We start from the raw sequence: 19,413 nt of genomic DNA on the forward strand, positions 1-19,413 counted from the left end.
CGCGCGGTATAGCTGGCGCGGATTCAACGGACGCCGGGGCTTCGTTCAAAGCGGCGGACATTTTGGCCCGTTCGGAGCGGCCGCGACGCATCCCCGCCGAGCGCGTCACGGCATGTTTCAGTGCCACGTGTCTTCGTGTGTGCGTGTGAGTGTGTGTGCCCACGCTTGTCAAAGCGCGGCAGCCGGGGAGAGGAGCTCCCCCAGTGTGAAGCGAGGAGGTCTGACCGGCGCCAGCCCGGCTGATGCGTCACCTCCTTGTCCCGACGTGTCTCTCAGCGCGTCTGTGCCCCACCGTCACGTGACCTAGTCCCGTGACCTTCCCTCTTGCCCTCAACGCCGAGAGTATAAGAGCAGGTGCCCCCGGACGCCAGCAGAGAGGCTCCGAATTCTTCCGTCGAGAAGCGTGCTCTCCCGTCTCTCCACTTCGGTCGACCTGACCGGCCGCTCTTTTGCGATGCTAGAATAAACAAGTTGTTCTGTTAGCAGTCGACTCATGCTTTGCCGGGACCTTCGGATGCTTCCAGTTTTGCCCCAGGCCGCCAGGCCAACGCTACCCTTGGGGCTTGCGACCCATTTGCAACAACTCGTGCCAGCGGTGCGACTGCAATAACGGGTGTCAGCACTGAGGTTCCAACAGCTGGTGGCAGCGCTGAGATTCCAACAGCCGGTGCCATCGGTGAGGTTCCAACATGACTGACGAGTTACCTTGTGCAGTCTGTTGTGTGCGACCAGTTGGAGAACCATGGAATTCAGTCTCTCTATTCCGTCAACCAAGCGGACACCTACATTTTCCTATGATATCTTCTTCGCGAGGCCAGTACCCCTGTCGGCCTTTTCGGAAGCCAGAAGAATGGCGAACATCCGATGACCGGCCGATATGTATCAAGTGCCGACACGTTGGCCATCGGTGCCACAATTCCTGGACGTCATGCCAATATAAGACTGCGCTCCAACCTTCCCGCCACTCGCCAGGTACTTGTCTATCACTGCAAGGTTTCACAGAGCCATACAACTCTACGCAGGCGTCCTCATCTGTACGGCAGAGTCGTTCACCCTCACCACGACGACGGCTGTCTCGCTCATCCACTATTTGCCGTCCTGCGTCCCCCATGTACCTGCACTCTACATGAAACTGATGGGTGCAGCTTGGAGAGGTGACGCCGCTGGAATGACAGGGTTTGCAATTGCTCTACTTACCTTACCGACGGAAAGGAATTTACTTGACGTGACGTAGGTGGTGTCCTTGTCGCTCCTCTGCTTGTATAGGCGCGCACATTTATGTGATGGGCGACCAGCTTTGTAGACAGCTCCCTCACTTACGTCCTGACATCTGCGGCGCCCTGTCTTGTGCGAGTCGCTAGCGAAGAACACTGGCCACAATAAGAATGTGTGCCGCTCTCGTTGGTGTCTGTGGCCCCCAAAAAACATCTGTTTTGTTTACTATTCTTTAAGAGTGTCCCCATGACGTTGTTCTAAGCCTTCATTTCGTATCCGCTCACTCCGCCTATATCTACTGCTCGCTGGAGTTCCCCTTGATTTACTTTGTCCTGACCGCCCCGAGGAAGTTCCCAGCAGGCTCTGCTTCGCTGAGCACATTCGAGTTGCCCCACAAGCCATGACCAGTGTCCTGCTTTATACAGATCCATCTGTGCCTGATGGTGACTGTGTTGTGTCTCCCCTCGGGGAAGTCCTCCTTTCTCATCACGTTGCTCTTCCGCAAACCGTTGTCAGTAACAGGAACAACTCGATCAGCCTTCATCTCGTCATCTTCGCAATCAGTGACCACATCCTACCACAAGGCATAGCCTTAGGTACGCCGTCTTCCTCCCATGTTTGCCTGTTTTCAGCTTTAGCTGCTTATATTACGTTGGCTCCCGTTGACTCCTCTTCTTTGCCGGCTGTCCTTCCTCAGCTCACAAACGTTATTGCTCCCGAATTCCGCCTCACCACGCCAACTACTTATGCCAGCTGCTCTCCGCGTTCAGCGACGCTCTAGACCTGGGTCGCCCTTTAGGCCAGACATCTCTCACGACACACCATACTGACATGGGTGACGCGCACCCTAATCACAGGCGACCACACCGTTGGTCCTTGCATGAACGACAAGTCATTCAAACATAGGTCTTGAAGATTCTCTCTCGATGAGTCGTTGAACCATCATCCAGTCTTTAGGCGTCCCATGTCATTCTAGTGGAAAAGGACGCCAGCTGGTGCTTCTGCGTGAATTACCGGCACCTTAACAAGATCACCAATAAAGACGTTTATCCTCTACCACGCGTTGATGACGCCCTCGAATACCTCCATGGTACGAAGTACTCTTCTTCCATCGACGTTGGTTCCGGTTACTGGCGGACAGCGTCCACGACATGGACTGAGAGAAAACCGCCTTTATAACACTTGATGGCCTATACAAATTCAAATTTGTACCACTCGGCTTATGTAATGCTCCATCTACTTGTGAATGCATGATGGACACACTCCTTGATAACCTCAAGCGGTTCATCTTTATTTCTTACATAGATGACGCCGTAATTCTTGCTCCTACATTTGCCACGCACCCGGAGTGGCGCTCGCTCATTCTTTCTGCGTTTCCCAATGCTGGCTTTCAACTTAATTCGTCTAAATGTCACTTCGGACACCGTTAAATTACTATCCTCGGTCATCTTGTTCATTATTCTGGTGTGCGCCCGGACCCGGGAAAAGCTCTTGCCGTACAGAAGTTTCCCGTGCCAACATGTGCTAAAGATGTCCGGAGCTTCATGGCCCTGTTCTCGTACCTCCGCCGCCTCATGCACAATTTTGCTGAGGTCACCCACCCTCTGCTCTTCTGAAGGCATACGCAGAAGAGGACATGAACAAGCCACTGCCTTCTCGAAGCTTGTCTCTCTCCTTACATCTCCATTCCTTCTTGCGCACTTCCACCAGACAGCTCCAGGAGAAGTCCGCAGTGATGCCAGTGGTCATGGAATCGGTGTCATTTTCAGCCAACGTCAACGACGGGATGTCCGTGTCATTGCCTATGCCCGCGTCTACTTTCTCCAGCTGAGCGGAATTATCTGAGCGAACGTGAGTTATGCCAACGCCAGAAGAAGCCATCTGTGCTCACTGCTGGTTTACTCCTACCTCTTGGCGTTCCTACCGAACCCTCCTATCGCGCTGATGTAGACCTCTTGGCGCCTTTCCCCACATCTGACTGATGCAACAAGTGAATTGCCGTCGAAAAAGATTATACAACTTGGTTCGCGTTCACCAGAGCCCTTCCAACAGACGTAGCCTACTTCCTGTTGCACATAAATTTTCACCACGGCGCTCCTCGTCAACTTCTTACCGACGGGGGTCGCTCCTTCCTCTTTACAGTTGTGGGCGACTTCCTCCATTCTTATTCTACCAAGCACAAATTTAATAGTACATGCCATCCGCAGACGAACGGTCTTACGGAGCGGCTTAATCGAACAATAACAGACATGCTCTTCGTGTATGTTTCTGATAACCATCGTGACTGGAATACTGGGGCCCTATAACGTAAAACTGTTCTACAGTGTTTTTACTGCACTCTCCTGACGTCAAATTTGCGTCACCAGCGACGCAAGGATCGGGCGATCGCCCGCAGGGTTGTCTGAACAAACCAATCAAACGCTTTCCTCGTTTATAGGAGGTCACTTTTGTTTGCTTGAAAAACGAATAACATTGCCTACACTGAGCGGCTTGTCTTATCTAATAGACTGACAATAGGCGAGGAGCCCGCTGAAGTGGACAGGGATTCCATGGGGCCGTGCCACTGCACTGAAAATCGATAAACGGATAAAGAGGGTAGTGCCAGGCGTCTGCGATTGGTCCGCTTTCCCTTACTTAGCTTGCGGTGGCTGGTCGAAAATAGCGGTGGCATGCAAAGGAAGCTTAAGAATGCCGCCAAAACGGATCCTCAGCGAAGAGTTGGCAGAACGAGGTGAAAAAGGTGCGGAAAGTGTTCGAAAACGTCACAGGGCCGCGCAAATAGTTTTATTACGCGCAAGTTAACTCATGCTCTTCGGCAGGCGCGAGTGGCCAGTGAGTGAGCGATCGGCGGCAGCCATCTTTTATTCCTTTCGGAACGGGGCAGCCTGCGGCTATTCACAAGGAAATTCAGTTTTGTTTGACATAATAATCTTTAACGCGTATACGTCACTTTGACGCGGTGAGTTTTTGCGGTTTTGTGACGTCGAGTGACAGGCAGGTGAAGTGGGTGCAGCCCGAAAACTTCTGACCAACAGCCGAGGCGCCGAATCAGAAATAACAATTTTTCTTTTGTTCGGTCAATTCATGCATAATCAGTGTGCACACGTCGTATCAGATGTGGAGCTATTGCGGTTTTCGTGATGTCGCGTGACGGACATGTGAAGTTGGGGTGGACCAAAAAAGTGTTTGACCACTCGCGGGGGGCTGATTACAGAATTGGAATAGAAAAGTTTGGAATCGTTATAGCGCCCCTGCTTTCCTGTTTGTCATATTTGTGTACAATTCGTCACGCCGCGACACTGCACGTTACAAGCATTTTTATTTGTTGTGCGGCCGAGATCCAGTGTTGCTTTGTAGTACAATACTACCTACCGCTTAAGAGTCCGTGTCTCAGTATACAAGCGATGTCATTGCTCGAGCCCAAGAAACACGCCATGTTGCTTACCGTCGTCTTTGTGCTTCTCAGAACAAGCGGAAAAGCATTTGTGACAGTCTTCAACGGGATGCCGATTATATTCCCGGGGATCTTGTTACTCTGTCATCTCCCACCCGCCGTTTCGACCTTTCGGAAAAACTGATGTCCCGCTACTCCGGCCCTTACCGAGTCCTCTGTCAGTTAACCAACGTAACCCACGAGATGTCTCCGGTCGCACCTACTACTCGCTCCATCCAGACTTCCCATCACGTCGTTCAGGTCAGCCGCCTAAAACGCTACCAGTCCTTTCCTGCCTACAAAGCAGTGGGACGGCGCTATTACGCCAAGTGAAATATGTTGCGCAGCTCTGCACAAAGCTGAGGAAGATGAGCCCAAGCATAGGTCTGAAGAAGTGAACCCTTCAACGACTAGCCTGCTGTAGTCTTGGCTTTGTCAATTACTGTAAATTACTGCACATCCTGTGAATTAAAAAAAATAATTATGGGGTTTTACGTGACAAGACCACGATCTGATTCTGAGGCACGGCGTAGTGGGGGGATCTGGAAAATTTCGACCACCTGGCCATCTTTAACGTACCCTAAATCTAAGTACACGTGTGTCTTCACATTTCGCCCCCATCAAACTGCGGCCGCCATAACGTATATACGGTACCCGTCTTCCTTCTTCTATCAGCAAAAAACATTATTCTAAACCTAACTTAAGAGGAAGCTTTAGCTCCTACATTGTAAATCAGCAATCCTTTCTTCTTACAACCACTGCGCCGCAATTCATGAGTTACGTGGAACTTAAAAGAGACAGTTAAAATAAGATTTCAGAAAGGGAATTTTTATTTAGCTTCTACATTTTTTTAAATTCTAAAAAATAGGAAATTTCAAGAAACAATACTCGAAGTATACGACTCTGAACCTCAGCAACTAAAACGATATTGGAATTATGTAAGCTGCACCTAATATTTCATTTAATGCGGACGAAAATGATATATCGTAGGGCACCCTGAAATACACCACTAACTCGTGAATATGGCATTCGCAGAATCTTTACAGGCATTGTAACAACTTCACATATGTTATAAATTCATACATCTAATTAGCGCGATTCAGTTTCTCCAAGGGAGGTAGTTTATAGGGAGGCGATATCAGTTTTAATCCGAACCAAGGGATTTGTAAACTTCGTACTTCTTTCTTCAGATTTGCCGATTTCCGATAATTGTTGCCAATGATGCCATGGCCTAAATCAAAATTAATATTGTAGCGATCACTGTGATCTAACGTTCTCTCTTGAATGCAACAATTCTCATTCAGATCGGTTGAACAGTTGAGTGATTTTCTCATAGAATCATTTATGCGTTTTACGTCAATTTGAGCGGCCGGCATCGAAAAAGGGCCCTAGCTAAAGCTTCCTCTTATTGAATCACACCGGTTCTTAGAAAACACACGAAACATAACGCTGACTTGGGAAGGAACAGCGCCTACTAAGACGATCACAAGAGGGGAGAACGAAACAGGACAAGCTCCTCCCCTCTTGTGATCTTCTTAGCAGGCGCTGTTCGTTCGTAATTCAAGTATGCACCATCTAGACCAAATGAATGTTGTCCTGAACTATATAACATTGACTACACGGAAGCCTGCGGCCGCTGTCGTACACCAATAAAGAGAAAAAGCGAAGAAAGGGAACTTAACGGAAGTTTTACGGGAGCTGTTATCTCGCCCAGTCATCTCACCCGAAATGCCGCCGAGCTGTCTGGCAAGGTGTCTAGCAAAATCTTCGATTCATTGAAAGTCGAGCAAGGAGCAGGTTGCCTTCAAAATAAGACTGATACGTAAGCGCGCTCGTTGCCAAGTGCCGAGGTGAAGCAACCGTCTCAGGGTGTGCTTATTTTATTATGTTTTCTTTACTTTTGCGTCATGGTGTACGTCACGGCACGAATTTCAAATCCTTAAGGTTGATACGCCACGTGGTGGCGAAAAAAGAAACTAAACGCATGTCCAGAATTCCTGGGTATGTCACGCACCCACTGCAGGACATCATGGGGTAACCCGCACGTACGACCGCGTCCGCCGCCGCTTCTATTGGCCTGTTCTCGCTCTCTCTGTTCGACGCCATGTTGCTGCCTGTGATCCCTGCCAGAGTCGGAAAACACCTCAGGTGCTACCTGTCGGTCATCTCCAGCCGATCACCGTCGCTGTGGAACCATTCTTTCGTGTTGGATTAGACCTGCTCGGTCCCTTTCCCACGTCATCCTCTGGGAACAAATGGGCAGCCGTCGCGACTGATTACGCCACCCGATACCCTATCACTCGGGCTCTCCCTACCAGTTGTGCCACTGACGTCGCGGAGTTTCTCTTGCGTGACATTATCTTGCTTCATGGCGCCCCGCGACAGCTGCTTACTGACCGTGGTCGAAACTTCCTCTCGAAAGTTATCGCTGACATTGTGCGTTCCTGCTCCATTCAACACAAACTGACTACCTTATACCATCCTCAAACCAATGGCCTGACAGAGCGGTTAAACCGTACTCTTACCGAAATGCTGTCCAAGTACGTTTCCAAAGACCACCACGACTGGGACATTGCCCTTCCTTACGTAACATTTGCGTACAATTCTTCCCGGCACGACACCGCCGAATTTTCTCCATTTTATCAACTGTATGACCTACCTTGCCCCTAGACACGGCACTTCCTCCTGCTGCGATCTCAACAAGCGAGTATTCGCTCGACGCCATCGCCATCGCCGACAATGCACGCCAGCTTGCCCGTGCTCGACTGACAGCCTCACAAACAACTCAGCAGTGTCAGTGCAACGCCCGCCATCGTGACATACAGTTTTCGCCTGGTGCGTTCGTGCTCCTGTAGTCGCCCTCCCGTCACGTCGGCCTTTCAGAGAAGCTCCTTTCGCGATACACAGGGCCCTACCACGTGCTGCGCCAGGTGACGCCTGTGACTTATGAAATTGCTCCTGTGGGTTCACCCTCGTCCTCTCTCTGGCATCTAGTGATGTCGTGCATGTCAGTAGGCTCAAGGCCTACTACACTGCTTCCGAGTCCGATCTTTAGTCGCTCGGGGAGGGCGCTTTTGCCGCCGGGGGTAGTGCTACGGAACAATATGTGCGATCACGAAAAGGCGAGCTGTCTGAAGACGACGACGACGATTAGAAGCTAGCGCGGGCTGTTGCCTCTTGGCCAGGCGCAGCGTATTTTCTTGTAAATATGCTTGTACATAGCTTTTCGTCTGCGTCCTCCTACGTAACAATATTTAGGGTTGGGAAGGGGGTTGGTGTAGCATAAAATATATGCTTTAAGAACGCTAATAAAATATTGGAGAGTGCTTAAGCTTTGGCTTCAAGAGTGGAATGCGACAGCGTTCCCGTCGACCCGCTAAAGGGTGTAAGACATTGCGCTACGGCGCAGCGATCACTTACGAGGCGCCCCGCATCGGACTTTGTACCCACCAATCACGCGGTGAGCGTCGAGCAACACAGCGTTCGGCGCGGCAACGAAACGTGCGCCTGAGCAAGCGGAACGAACCAAAGAACTCGGTGTCTCGGAACGTCGTGATCGGCACAGACAACTGGACGGCGGCGCGCCTCGCATTGGTCCCCGCACAGCCCCAATGCGCGCGTGGTGCGCCACGTGTCGTGGCAGCGCCATACATTGCGACGAGGGGGTCTTCTCTTTGCCGCAAGATGGCGCTGCGTGGGCGGAAAGCGCAGAAGAAATGTAGCGGAAACGTACTTTGCTACGCGTTTAACTGGGACTTCTGTAATTTATATGGTCATAATTACCGATATACAGAGCAGTATGTAGGCGAGTCGGGGTCAGGCAATGAACAACTTTATTGCAAGAATGAACGGTATATATATACAAAGTAGTGCCGCAGTGGGTCATGCGCAGTGCATACATATAAGGGTGACGTAGCACCTATTCAGCCTTGCTACATCTTCCCTTTTACAGGGGAACTTAAGACGTGGTTATCGTGTCTCTTGTTGAGGGTACCGACAGGGCTCGCGTCGAAGTCTTGTGCTTCGACGTAGTTCTTGCGGGGGCTCTGTGGACGATACGTCTTCGGGCAGGAGGCTCGCTTCCGGCTGTGGGTCTACCAGGCGGAGGTGCTCTCGTGTGCGCCGAAGTTCCCGGCCGTCTTCAGTCTTGACTATCGTTGAGCGGTGTTCATCGGCTGGTCGGAGAAAGACGGCGGGAGACCAGGTCCGCTGGTTGGTATCGTACACTGTGACCTGCTGACCTGGCATCACAGGCGGCAAGTTCCTGCTGCCACGGTTGTAGTAGGTCCGCTGTCGTTGGCGTATTTCTTGAAGGCGGCCCTGGACCACGTCCGGGGGAATTGTCCGTGGTTCCAAGTGGCTGGTAGGGACTGGTAGAAGCGTCCTAGTCTGGCGTCCCATCAGCCTCTGCGCGGGGGACTGGAGCACATCATCCCGTGGGGTATTGCGCCATTCAAGCAATGCCATTTGAAACACAGGCATTTTAAAGGCACACTTTTTTAACAGCTTTTTTGCTTCCTGAACCGCTCTCTCAGTCATGCCATTGGAACGCGGATGATAGGGGCTTGAGGTGATGTGATCAATAGCCAAGGTGTTGAGAAAGTCCTTAAACTCACTGCTGTTAAAAGGTGGACCATTGTCAGTGCACAACTTCCTGGGCAAGCCATGGACTGAGAAAATTTGAGAACACCACGTGTTAAGAGAGCTTGCCGTTGTTGTACGAAACTCTCGAATTTCAAAGAAGAAGGAGTAGAAGTCGACAATAAGGGCGAACTCGTGGCCTTCAAAGAAGAACAAGTCCATGCCGACAACTTGCCATGGTAGTGAGGGCACATCATGACTCAGGAGTGGCATTTTAAGCTGTCGAGGCTGATGCTTTTGGCACACTTTACAGGCTTTACAGAACTGCTCAATGTTGCTGGAAATATTGGGCCAGAACATCACGTTCCTTGCTCTCGCCTTCATCTTATCCACTCCCACGTGTGCCGCGTGAAGAAGACTCATCATTTCCCATATCTTTGATTGTGGTACAATTACCTTGTTGCTTCGAAACACGAGGCCGTCCTGTGCATGTATCTCATCCCGGTACGCCCAATACGACCTAAGTGGCTCCGGGACTTCTTGCTTGTGAAGAGGCCACGTTGTATTCGCGTACTCCCGTAGCTTTACGAGGGTGTCGTCATCATTGGTTGCTGCTAGTAAATCTTGCAGGGAGCGTTGAGAGGCTGAAACACATTCAAGAACATTTACTTGAAACTGCTCGTTTTCGTCCAAGAATCTTTTACTAGGAAACCTTGATAAGGCGTCAGCGAGGAACAGCTCTTTGCCAGGCTTGTACGTCACAATGATAGGATAACGCTGAAGAGTTAGGCGCATGCGTTGCAGACGTAGCGGGCACTGGTATAGCGGCTTACTGAATATCGCCACTAAGGGGCGGTGGTCAGTTTCAACTGTTACAGCATGCTGTCCAAATATGTAGTCATGAAATTTGGTGCATCCATGAACAATAGCTAAAGTTTCTTTTTCAATTTGAGCGTATCTTGTCTGTGCCTCTGTGAGTGTCCGTGAGGAAAAAGCAACAGGCTGCGCATCCTGTATCAGCACAGCGCCTACCCCCAGCTGGCTTGCATCAACTGATAGTGTCACGGGTTTGCTTGGATCAAAATAGCTGAGCACAGGTGCTTGAATAAGAGCCTCACGCAGTCTCAGAAAGCTTTCTTGCTGTTTTTCCGTCCAAACCCATGCAGTGTCTTTTCGCAACAAAGTTCGTAGTGGTGCTGTTACCACAGACATGTTTGGGACAAAGCGCTGTACAAAATTCATAGTGCCCAAAAACACTTGAAGTTCCTTACAGTTTCTTGGTGTCGGCATTTCTAGAATGTCTTGAACACGTTGGGCGTCCACACGCAGGCCTTCGGCGCTGAGCACGTGTCCCAAGTAGCGCACCTCTTGCTGCAAAAAGAAGCATTTCTTCAAGTTTAGTCGAAGATTCTGTTCTCGGCACCGCGTTAGAAGAAGCTGTAGATTGTGGTCGTGCTCTTGCTTAGTCTTGCCCCAGAGAAGAATGTCATCCATTACTACTGCGACATTTGGCAGACCTTCTAGGACGCGGTGCATCGCTGCCTGAAATATCTCCGGAGCAGAGGCAATGCCAAAAGGCATGCGCAAGAACCTGTAGCGTCCGTACGGTGTACTCATTGTACAAAGTTTTGAACTTGCGTCGTCTAGCTTTATCTGCCAATACCCCGATGCTGCGTCTAAGGTTGAAAAAACGTTGGCGCCCGCAAGCTTTGGCACAACGTCTTCGAGAGTAGGCATTGGATAGTTTTCCCGCAACAACGCCTTGTTCAGCGCTATGGGGTCTAGGCAGATGCGCACTTTATCTTTCTTAAGGACTGTGACCATGTAACTCGACCATTCTGTCGGGCCCTTTACCTTTGCTATCACGCCTTGTTCTTCCATGCGCAGAAGCTCTTCCTTGACTTTGTCTTGAAGGGCCACTGGAACTCTCCTGGCTGGCACGACGACTCCTACGGCTCCTGGCTTTAGCTGCATTGTGTACTCCTCGCCTTTCAGCTGTCCCAGTCCACTGAAAACGTCTGCGAAAGGTTGTGCTGCCGGGTATAACTCTTCGACGTGAACGTTTTGCACGCGACAAAGAAACCCGAGGCGTTCCGCCACTGATCCACTCAGCGTCACGGGCACATTTTGTTCGACCACGAAAAACGACTCTTCGTGCACTCTGCTGTTAGCCGACAGTCGCAGCCGAATTTTTCCTCTCGCTGTAGTCTTATGACCGAAAAAAGCGGTCAATGTGGCGTGGCAGGTTTGCTGTGGCTTGCTCGGCAGCAGTTTGGCATCCTTGTTTGAAATGACGCAGCAGTTAGCACCTGTGTCTAGCTTGCACGTAAACTTACGGCCTTCAATGTCAACTGCTGCACTCCAATGATCTGCCGCTTCGACTGCACTGACAGTCAGGGCTTGCAAAAAGAAATCGTCGTCTTCCGCTTGTACCTCGCGCAGCACGTTCTTAGCGCCTCTGGTTTGTCGTCGCACTGAGGATCTACATGCTTGGGCGAAGTGATTACGCCCACCACACTTCTTGCATGTTTTACCTTCAGCCGGGCATATTTCGCCACGGTGAGCGGTATAGCCACAATGACCACACGGTTTCCTTTCTTTGGTGACTGCTTGAATTACTGTGGCACGTGCTGCTTCTGCGCCTTCACTGATTTCTTTAAATTGCTCTTTTCCCAGTTCCTGGGCCCGGCAAATTTCAATGGTCTTACTGTATGACGGGTTCTCGGAAATAAGCCTTTCCTGCAAGCTTTTGTTTCGCAGTCCCAGAATGATTCGGCTGCGGAGCAAACGGTCTTCTAGGTCCCCGAACTCGCAGTTTTTTGCTAAAAGCCTGAGGTCGGTTAGCCAATCATTGAAACACTCCCCTTGCTTTTGGTCTCTTGATCCGAAACGAAATTCATTAAACGTCAAATTCGTCACTGGTTTGTAGAATTCTTCAAATTTCTGAAGCAAAATGTCGACGTTGTTCCTATCCGCTTCATTTTCGAATTTGAAGGCGTTGTAAGCTTTTCTGCCCTCCTCTCCAACTGTTACAAGTAACGTTGCTGCTTGGACTTCTTTGGGCTGCTTACTTAACTGGGTAGCCGTGGAGAACAATGTGAACTCACATTTCCAAGTTTTCCATCCAAGCCATGCGTCTGCTGACGGGTCCAGTGGTTTCGGCGGGGGAAGCAGCGTTGACGGGGCCGACATAGCGATAGTGAACCGCTGCCACCATGTAGGCGAGTCGGGGTCAGGCAATGAACAACTTTATTGCAAGAATGAACGGTATATATATACAAAGTAGTGCCGCAGTGGGTCATGCGCAGTGCATACATATAAGGGTGACGTAGCACCTATTCAGCCTTGCTACACAGTATAACTTTCTACGGCACGTTTGTAAGTCAACACGGCATTCACTAGAGGCGTTTTTGTCCCACTTTGAACGATCGAACTCATGGCTGAAAATAAAGAAAAAAAAAGAACTCATGGCTGAGTGGTAGCGTCTCCGCCTTACGCTCCGGAGACACTGGTTCGATTCCCACCCAGCCCATCTTGCAAGTTGTTTTTAGTTATGAATTGCCTTCCGGGATTTTTTGCTCATGGCCAACGCCGCCGACGCCGAAGACACCGGCTTTTATGCGGCACGAGCTCCTTTACACTGTCGCGTTAACATCCTGCCCGCGCTTCATGAAATTTGGTTTTCACCATATGCGTTCGCTGCTCAAGAAAGCTGAGAATCTGGGGTGCTGTATCAGAAGGGGTACTTAGCAAGGATATTCTAGAAATGGCACATCTGATAACACGGGACACGCAAAAGTTTCGCAAAAAAAAACTTGTGTTTTTTCACAAATCTAAAAAAAAAGGTTTTGTAAGCGTAAATTTACTTTCTTCAGGAGCTAATATCCTGGAATGCTTAGGTAAAAGGACAATCTTTGCAATATGTGGAAACTTATGAAGTACAATATAAGAAAACATAAATCGTGGTTTGTGGAATAGAAAGCATAACGAATACACCGCACTAAGTTACAATAAACCATCCCGGTTGAGGCAAAAATGAGTCGCCAAGAAAAGACAAGAAGAAAGGTAAAGTTAAAATTAAGAGGCATGTTTTCGCAGCTGTTATTGCGATAGGCATGCTTGCCGTCTACAGTTTGATAAGACTAGTATTTCGGGCAGAAATAGACTTAAGTGGAATCTGCTGATAAGCATGTTTTTACGCGGTCACCTGCTTGATCACCGAGAGCGAGCTTGTCATGATTTGCTGAAGCAAGCTGAAGCAGGTAATCAACCTTGCCCGACAAGGAACTACATTTTTCTACGTATGACGTTTTCTCAGTCTATACCACAGATAGGTAAATGCCTGTACTTTTTTTTCATTCAATAGAAAAGCCTCACGTGCCTGTGACATTCCTGGCGAAGGGCATTTTGTTCTTGTCACAAATTTAGTCCCACGCTCTTTCTAAAGTGGCACTAAAGCGGAAAATAAGTTAGCTGCTTGAGTAAATTGTCCTTCTACAATAGGAAAACGCATATTTAAGAATGCCAACTGGGTTCTTACGTCAGAAAAGGCAGAGAAAGTAACACAGGTGGCGACGACGTGTCGAAGTGTCCGCACTAGCCACCTGTGACGTCGTGGAATTAGAGGGCTTCTGCTCGGGCCTTGTAAGACAGCCATTGCTTAGAACACACATTTACGCTCGGCGAGTGAAATTAGTCTCCGTATTTGGCGTTGTTTTTTCTTCAAGCATTTACTTGATCCTTAACCGTCTATGTTTTATTTTACCGGAATGATCCAATGCCTGAATTCTTTAGGTTTCGATAAGTTTTGCTGCTCTACTTGCCAAGTCCAAAATTTGAAGTCCACGACTTCGCAGCGGAGCACCAGCGCGAAAGTCTGCTTGGAATGAGAAAAAAAAAGTCGCAGGTTCCCCCGAAAGACGAGGCACCGATTGTGACAGCAAATTATTAGATAGCTAGCTATACGAAGTAAGGATAGTAGGTTTATCGGCCGTATAAACTTGTAAACATTCGCTTACGAACTAAACTAGCAATGACATAATGTGTAAGCGCGACTGAACGAGGACGTAGAAAGAAAAACACATACAGAGACAGTGCTGTTTCTGTGTGTCTGCTTCTTTCTACGTCCTCGTTCAGCCGCGCTTGCACATTCTATGCTGGATTCAAGCCGACTGGCCCACGGACATGGTTTAGGTAAATTAAAAAGCATGGTGTCACGTGTGCACAGGTGAAGGTGAACCAATCTCGCTCGATGAGGGCGGGAACTCGATGTAAATATGCTGGAGTGAGGAATCGCTGCAGCAGCAGCGATCGAATTGAACTTCGTGCATCTCAATCTTCAACGCGAACGGAACGTCGACAGCACAGCGCATACGAAGTACCGCCACTACGCGCACTCGGCAGACATCGCAGATCGTTTTCAAGATGACGTACGCACGGGCGCGCCGCAAGTAGCTGCTGCCGGAAAAGAACCCCTATAGCCTCACCTCCGTGCCCCTCTCGCGACAGGATAGGGCGTGCATCCAGCCCGCCTTCCTCGCTTGCAGACGCGAGATAGAGCCCCGTTCGTCAGCTCACCCTGGCACGTTTTCACTCGCGCATACAGCATACGGCGCACGGCAACGATTTTGTCGTGATTGGACTCTAAAGGAACTCCACGGCGACGGCGACAGCAGAAATACGCCTGGAGCATCCATGTAATTGGCAATAAAAATTGCAGGTTGAGCGGGTTGAAACAATCATAATTTCTTGAGGTTTCAAGAGAAGAAGACGAAATGCCTTGACTGACGTGTCCTTCAGGCTTCTATATATGGTTCAGTGCGACAATGCGCCTTAGCTTTGAGAGATAATGAAGGTCTGATAGGTGCACCAAATGGGCTGATAGGTGTGTCACAGGTGTCTCAGTTGCTTTTGGCAATGGAAATAGGGTCCATTCTTGAATGCAAAGGCCAAACTGCACGTACAATGGCGGGCGCACGAATGTTCGCGGCCACGAGCCTCAGGCATGCGCAGATGGTCCAGGATACATCATACGCATCGAAGCTGGGCGCGAGCCCTGATACCTCCTACAGACAATCGCGCTGTTCTGGGTGCCTCGCAAAAAAAATGGGGAAACGACGTCTACCAAGGCGAAAATATTCAACTCAGTGAGAGCGCGTTGGCGACCCTCTTGTAGGTGGGCCATTGCTCGAGAGGCGTGGCAAACGCAGGGCGCGTCGGCACGCGTTGTTCGACCTAAACACCCTACTAATTCGGTGTGTTCCCGTGGCATCCTGTATTTCCTTTCCCAATTAGCTCGAGTGGTCAATTCTAGACCACCATGAAGCTCATATGGCGACATTGCTAGTTTTATTGTTCGAAACCCAAAATTATCTATTAATTTACAATCTAGTCCAAACACACTGTATGTTAATTTTGAGATGTACGAAAACCATAGACGTGAACGCTTACCAGTCTGCTGCCTCCATTTAGCCGCTGTGAAATATCTTGTGTGTGCGCCACATTGGTACAATCCTCCACGAGCAAGCCTAGCAGTTACAAGTGTTGACTTATCCTGTGTTGTGAGTTGCAGTGACTGTATGCGTTTTGCCTGTCTCTCTCTATTTGCGTCTTATCTTTGCACGCTCCCCAGCGCCCGTTGGAGGGTAGTCTTGCTTTTTAGAAACGGTGCCCTAATCAACCACTGGGCAGGCGTCAACTGAGAGGACGCCCCTCACCGGCTCCTGGCTGGTCGTCGTAGGGGTAGAGGACCCCGTGCAGGCCGGCGAACAGCAAAACCGTGAGCAGGGCCGGGTGCGCGCGCATCAGGCGCAGCACGGACGCCGATTCGGGCTCGACGGGGGCGCGGCTGCTAGGCGCCACGCGCTCGAAAGCGCTCGGGAAGTTGCGGTTGATGGCCACGCCGTTGCTGTTCTCGCTGCGCAGCAAGCGCACACGGACGAGCGAACAATGGAGCTTCACTTATTCAACTCAAAAAAGAAAAGTAAGCGATGCGATGCATTTGCCCTAATACGCGATAAGTGCAGATTGCTCTGAGTAACCACAAGCAGCAGTTGGCTGACTATTAATTGTGCCAAGCACGGAAGCCTGCCAGCCCCTTCTGTGACCGCCTTAGTCGAAACTTTTTGAAAGCGCAGCAAAAAGGCGTGGCAGAGAAGAGACTGCGCAAGACTCTCGGTCGTGGATTAGCACCGTGCTCTGCTCTTTCCCGTGTTTTCGTAGGGAATAAAAGAAATTCCAAAGATGAGTCGACGAACTCCCGCCTGGCCACCTTACTGCCTTAGTCGAGGGCAGCATTAAGTGAAGACAGGGGAGAAGTAGCCCCAGACCTCTGAGCCACGCGGTGTGACAACAAACAATAGAAGCAGAGATAGGTGCCGGACAGAAAACTAGTACATAAATTCGCAGATCCAACTGTAGCTGACATCTACGTAATACGTATCATTCATAATTTGTTGAGTATGGCTGCATTAGTAATTTATCGGTTATGTAGCCAACTGTCATGTAGAGATCATATGTTTTAGGATTTATATTTACAGTAAGTAAAACAAAGTGTTTCTAAAGGGAAGATATCAAATTTCAAGCAAACTAAGACCCAGTGGCACCTACCCCGTCGCCCCTGTGGCAGCTATCTTTTAGACTCCATATCACCGCGATTGAGCGATGAAAACGGTGATACAGGCTGTACACTCAACAGAATATGACTGCATAATTACTCTATGTGTGCGTCTCGCAGTGGTTCTTGGCCACAGCGGTGGACTTTTGTGGAGAAACACGACGCACCACCCTTTCTGACTGCTGCATCTAAACCTTCAGATGCCACAAGGAAAGCTTCAATAAACTTCGCGTCCCCGTTTCGGTTTTTATTTTTTATATTAAGTGCTACAAGTTCTCTCTACATCATGCTTATACTTTTCACATAACGTTTCATGACAGTCACTGAATTGAGACCTCCTCCTGCATATTATTGTACTGCAACACATCCTTGCGTTATAGACTTGATTCTGATTCTGCAGACATCTCACAGAAGTTGTACAAGTGTGGTAGAGCAAATATGGCTCCAAACTAGACGCGGCTGCAGGAGCTCCTTTTTCAGGTTTCAAATTTCTATTTTTATTGTCAGCTAGCAGCGTGGTGGCTAGGCACAAAACCAAAGCCCGTATTTGCTCTGGAAGGTACCGTAACGCATGTGTATTCATTTGTAACGCTTGCATTCGATGATCGATTACCAGATCGCCACTATGCTTGCCATTTTAATGTTTTCTTCTCGGGGAGAAGCTGGCCTATTTGGAATACTTCGCATTTTATGTGATTCGTGCTGCTACTTCACTGTCACTATATGTTTACATTTAGTTGACGTGCTCCTTTGTCCATACACTGGCTACCCCCATCATGCCATTGCCTAAACCTGACCCATGAGCACAATACAGACGTTACATCGAACCAACGGGCACACCTCATGCAGCAAGAGTCAAGGTGAGGAGTACAGGACCTTGACGAGCAGAACCACTCAACCGCAATTCGCATGACCAATGGACCTACCGATATTCGGAATATTATTCAGACGATGTCAAGGGCTTGTTGGGGAAATTTTAGTATAAAGAATTCCAAACTTCAACAAGTGAAACTGCGAGATCAAACAGCGCCATGCTCATTCACGTTTCAAAGATTCCACTAGTTAAAGGAACCACATTTAATTCTGATTCCCTTTGGGCCAGATGGGACTTCAATGGTTCTCCGTTGATGCGCCTTACACACACACAAGGCCAACGACGATGTGACATGACCGATCACCTATGAGCAGCAAAATTCAGACTTGCACGATCCTCCAGTTTGTGCTCGCCATGTCACTGCACCAGGTCAGTGCATCAGGTCACCAGCTCGCGACGGGTAGGGCCGCAAACAGACAAAGCGCCTACATTATTAGGCTGTCCTTAAGAGGAAGCTTCAGCTCGGGTGCTCCTATGTAAATACATGTAAAAGGAGAATTTGTTTTTCTCGGCAACCACTGCACCAAATTTGATGAGGTCTGTTGCATTTTAAAGAAAAACGTAAAATCTAGTGAATATTGGTTTCGAATTTTCAATTTAGATCGTCAATTTTTATAAAAAATTGGCGAAAATAGCAAATTTTCTGAAAACGAAACTATAAAGTTTACAGCTCCGATAGACGATATCGCAATTCTGTGAATTGTACTTAATAGCACATCTAAAGCGGACAAATTTGACATCTTACACGTGAATCTCAAAAATTTATTAATATGTAATTACAACTTTTGCAGAACCCTCGTAAACAACGTAACAAACACGTAAAATGTGAAATGACATGTGAAATCTATCCGCTTTGAATGATCAAATGGATGCCGTTTACAGAACCACGATATCTGTTCTTGATGCAGAGCTATTAGTTTGTAGACTTCGTGCTTCTATTTTGAAAATCATTTAAACCAAATTCAAGCCATAAATCGAAATTCTGCTCCCCACAGTCACTAGAATTTAACTTTCTCTCTCAAATGCAACAAATTTCATTAAAATCGGTCCGGTGGTTATCTCAGAAAAACGTTTTTTCGTTTTTGCGTGTATTTGAATAGACCGCGTCAGAGTTGGACCCGAGCTAAAGCTTCTTCTTAACGGAAATTAAAAGAAAAAACATTGAAGGCAGTGTTGCTACACGTTGTAATGGCATTCATCGGCGAGGCAGTGGCAAGACGTGGCGCTGTAAGGAACACGCTTTGCAGAAAAAAAAGCAACCACGAAGGCACACAGCCAAATGACGACGTAGGTGGAAAGAGGAAACATACCATAACAGTGATCCAATGAAGAGAGCCAACTACAGCGTGGTGCGAAGAACTACCAAAAGTTACCGTTCTAGTAGGTCCAGGAGATAACGAATCTATCATCAGCGGACCTTTCACCACCTAGTAGGAGTAAGAGCTCGTACACTTCCCGATTTAACACGGCGCAGCCGCTCGCCTAAAGTTAAAATTGATACCTTTGTCGATGGGTCAAGACATATCGCAGCATGAGGAGCTAAATTACCCTGCACTGAAGGTGCTTGAAGATAGAACAAGCGCCACAAGTCGCACCAATGGCATCCGACGAGGCAACCACGTGCATTGTACCTCGTAGGCATCGTTCAGGGCAACAAGCACCGAATGCCTGGCTATGAAATTTGTGGACGAGGCG

The 19,413-nt window shown here is 48.9% G+C and overlaps 1 protein-coding gene across 3 annotated transcripts in view; it reads right to left on the bottom strand.

Moving 5' to 3' along the window:
- Nucleotides 1–19,413, bottom strand: part of LOC135910434 (carboxypeptidase M-like) — a 314,184-nt gene that overhangs the window by 152,092 nt on the left and 142,679 nt on the right. For all 3 annotated transcript variants that reach the window (XM_065442471.1, XM_065442470.1, XM_065442469.1), the window contains exon 5: nt 15,946–16,145. In XM_065442471.1, the coding sequence (XP_065298543.1) occupies nt 15,946–16,145 (200 nt within the window). The remainder of the gene's footprint in view (nt 1–15,945; nt 16,146–19,413) is intronic.

Source organism: Dermacentor albipictus, chromosome 8 (genome assembly GCF_038994185.2).
Source record: "Dermacentor albipictus isolate Rhodes 1998 colony chromosome 8, USDA_Dalb.pri_finalv2, whole genome shotgun sequence".
In the NCBI taxonomy this organism is placed as follows: domain Eukaryota; kingdom Metazoa; phylum Arthropoda; class Arachnida; order Ixodida; family Ixodidae; genus Dermacentor; species Dermacentor albipictus.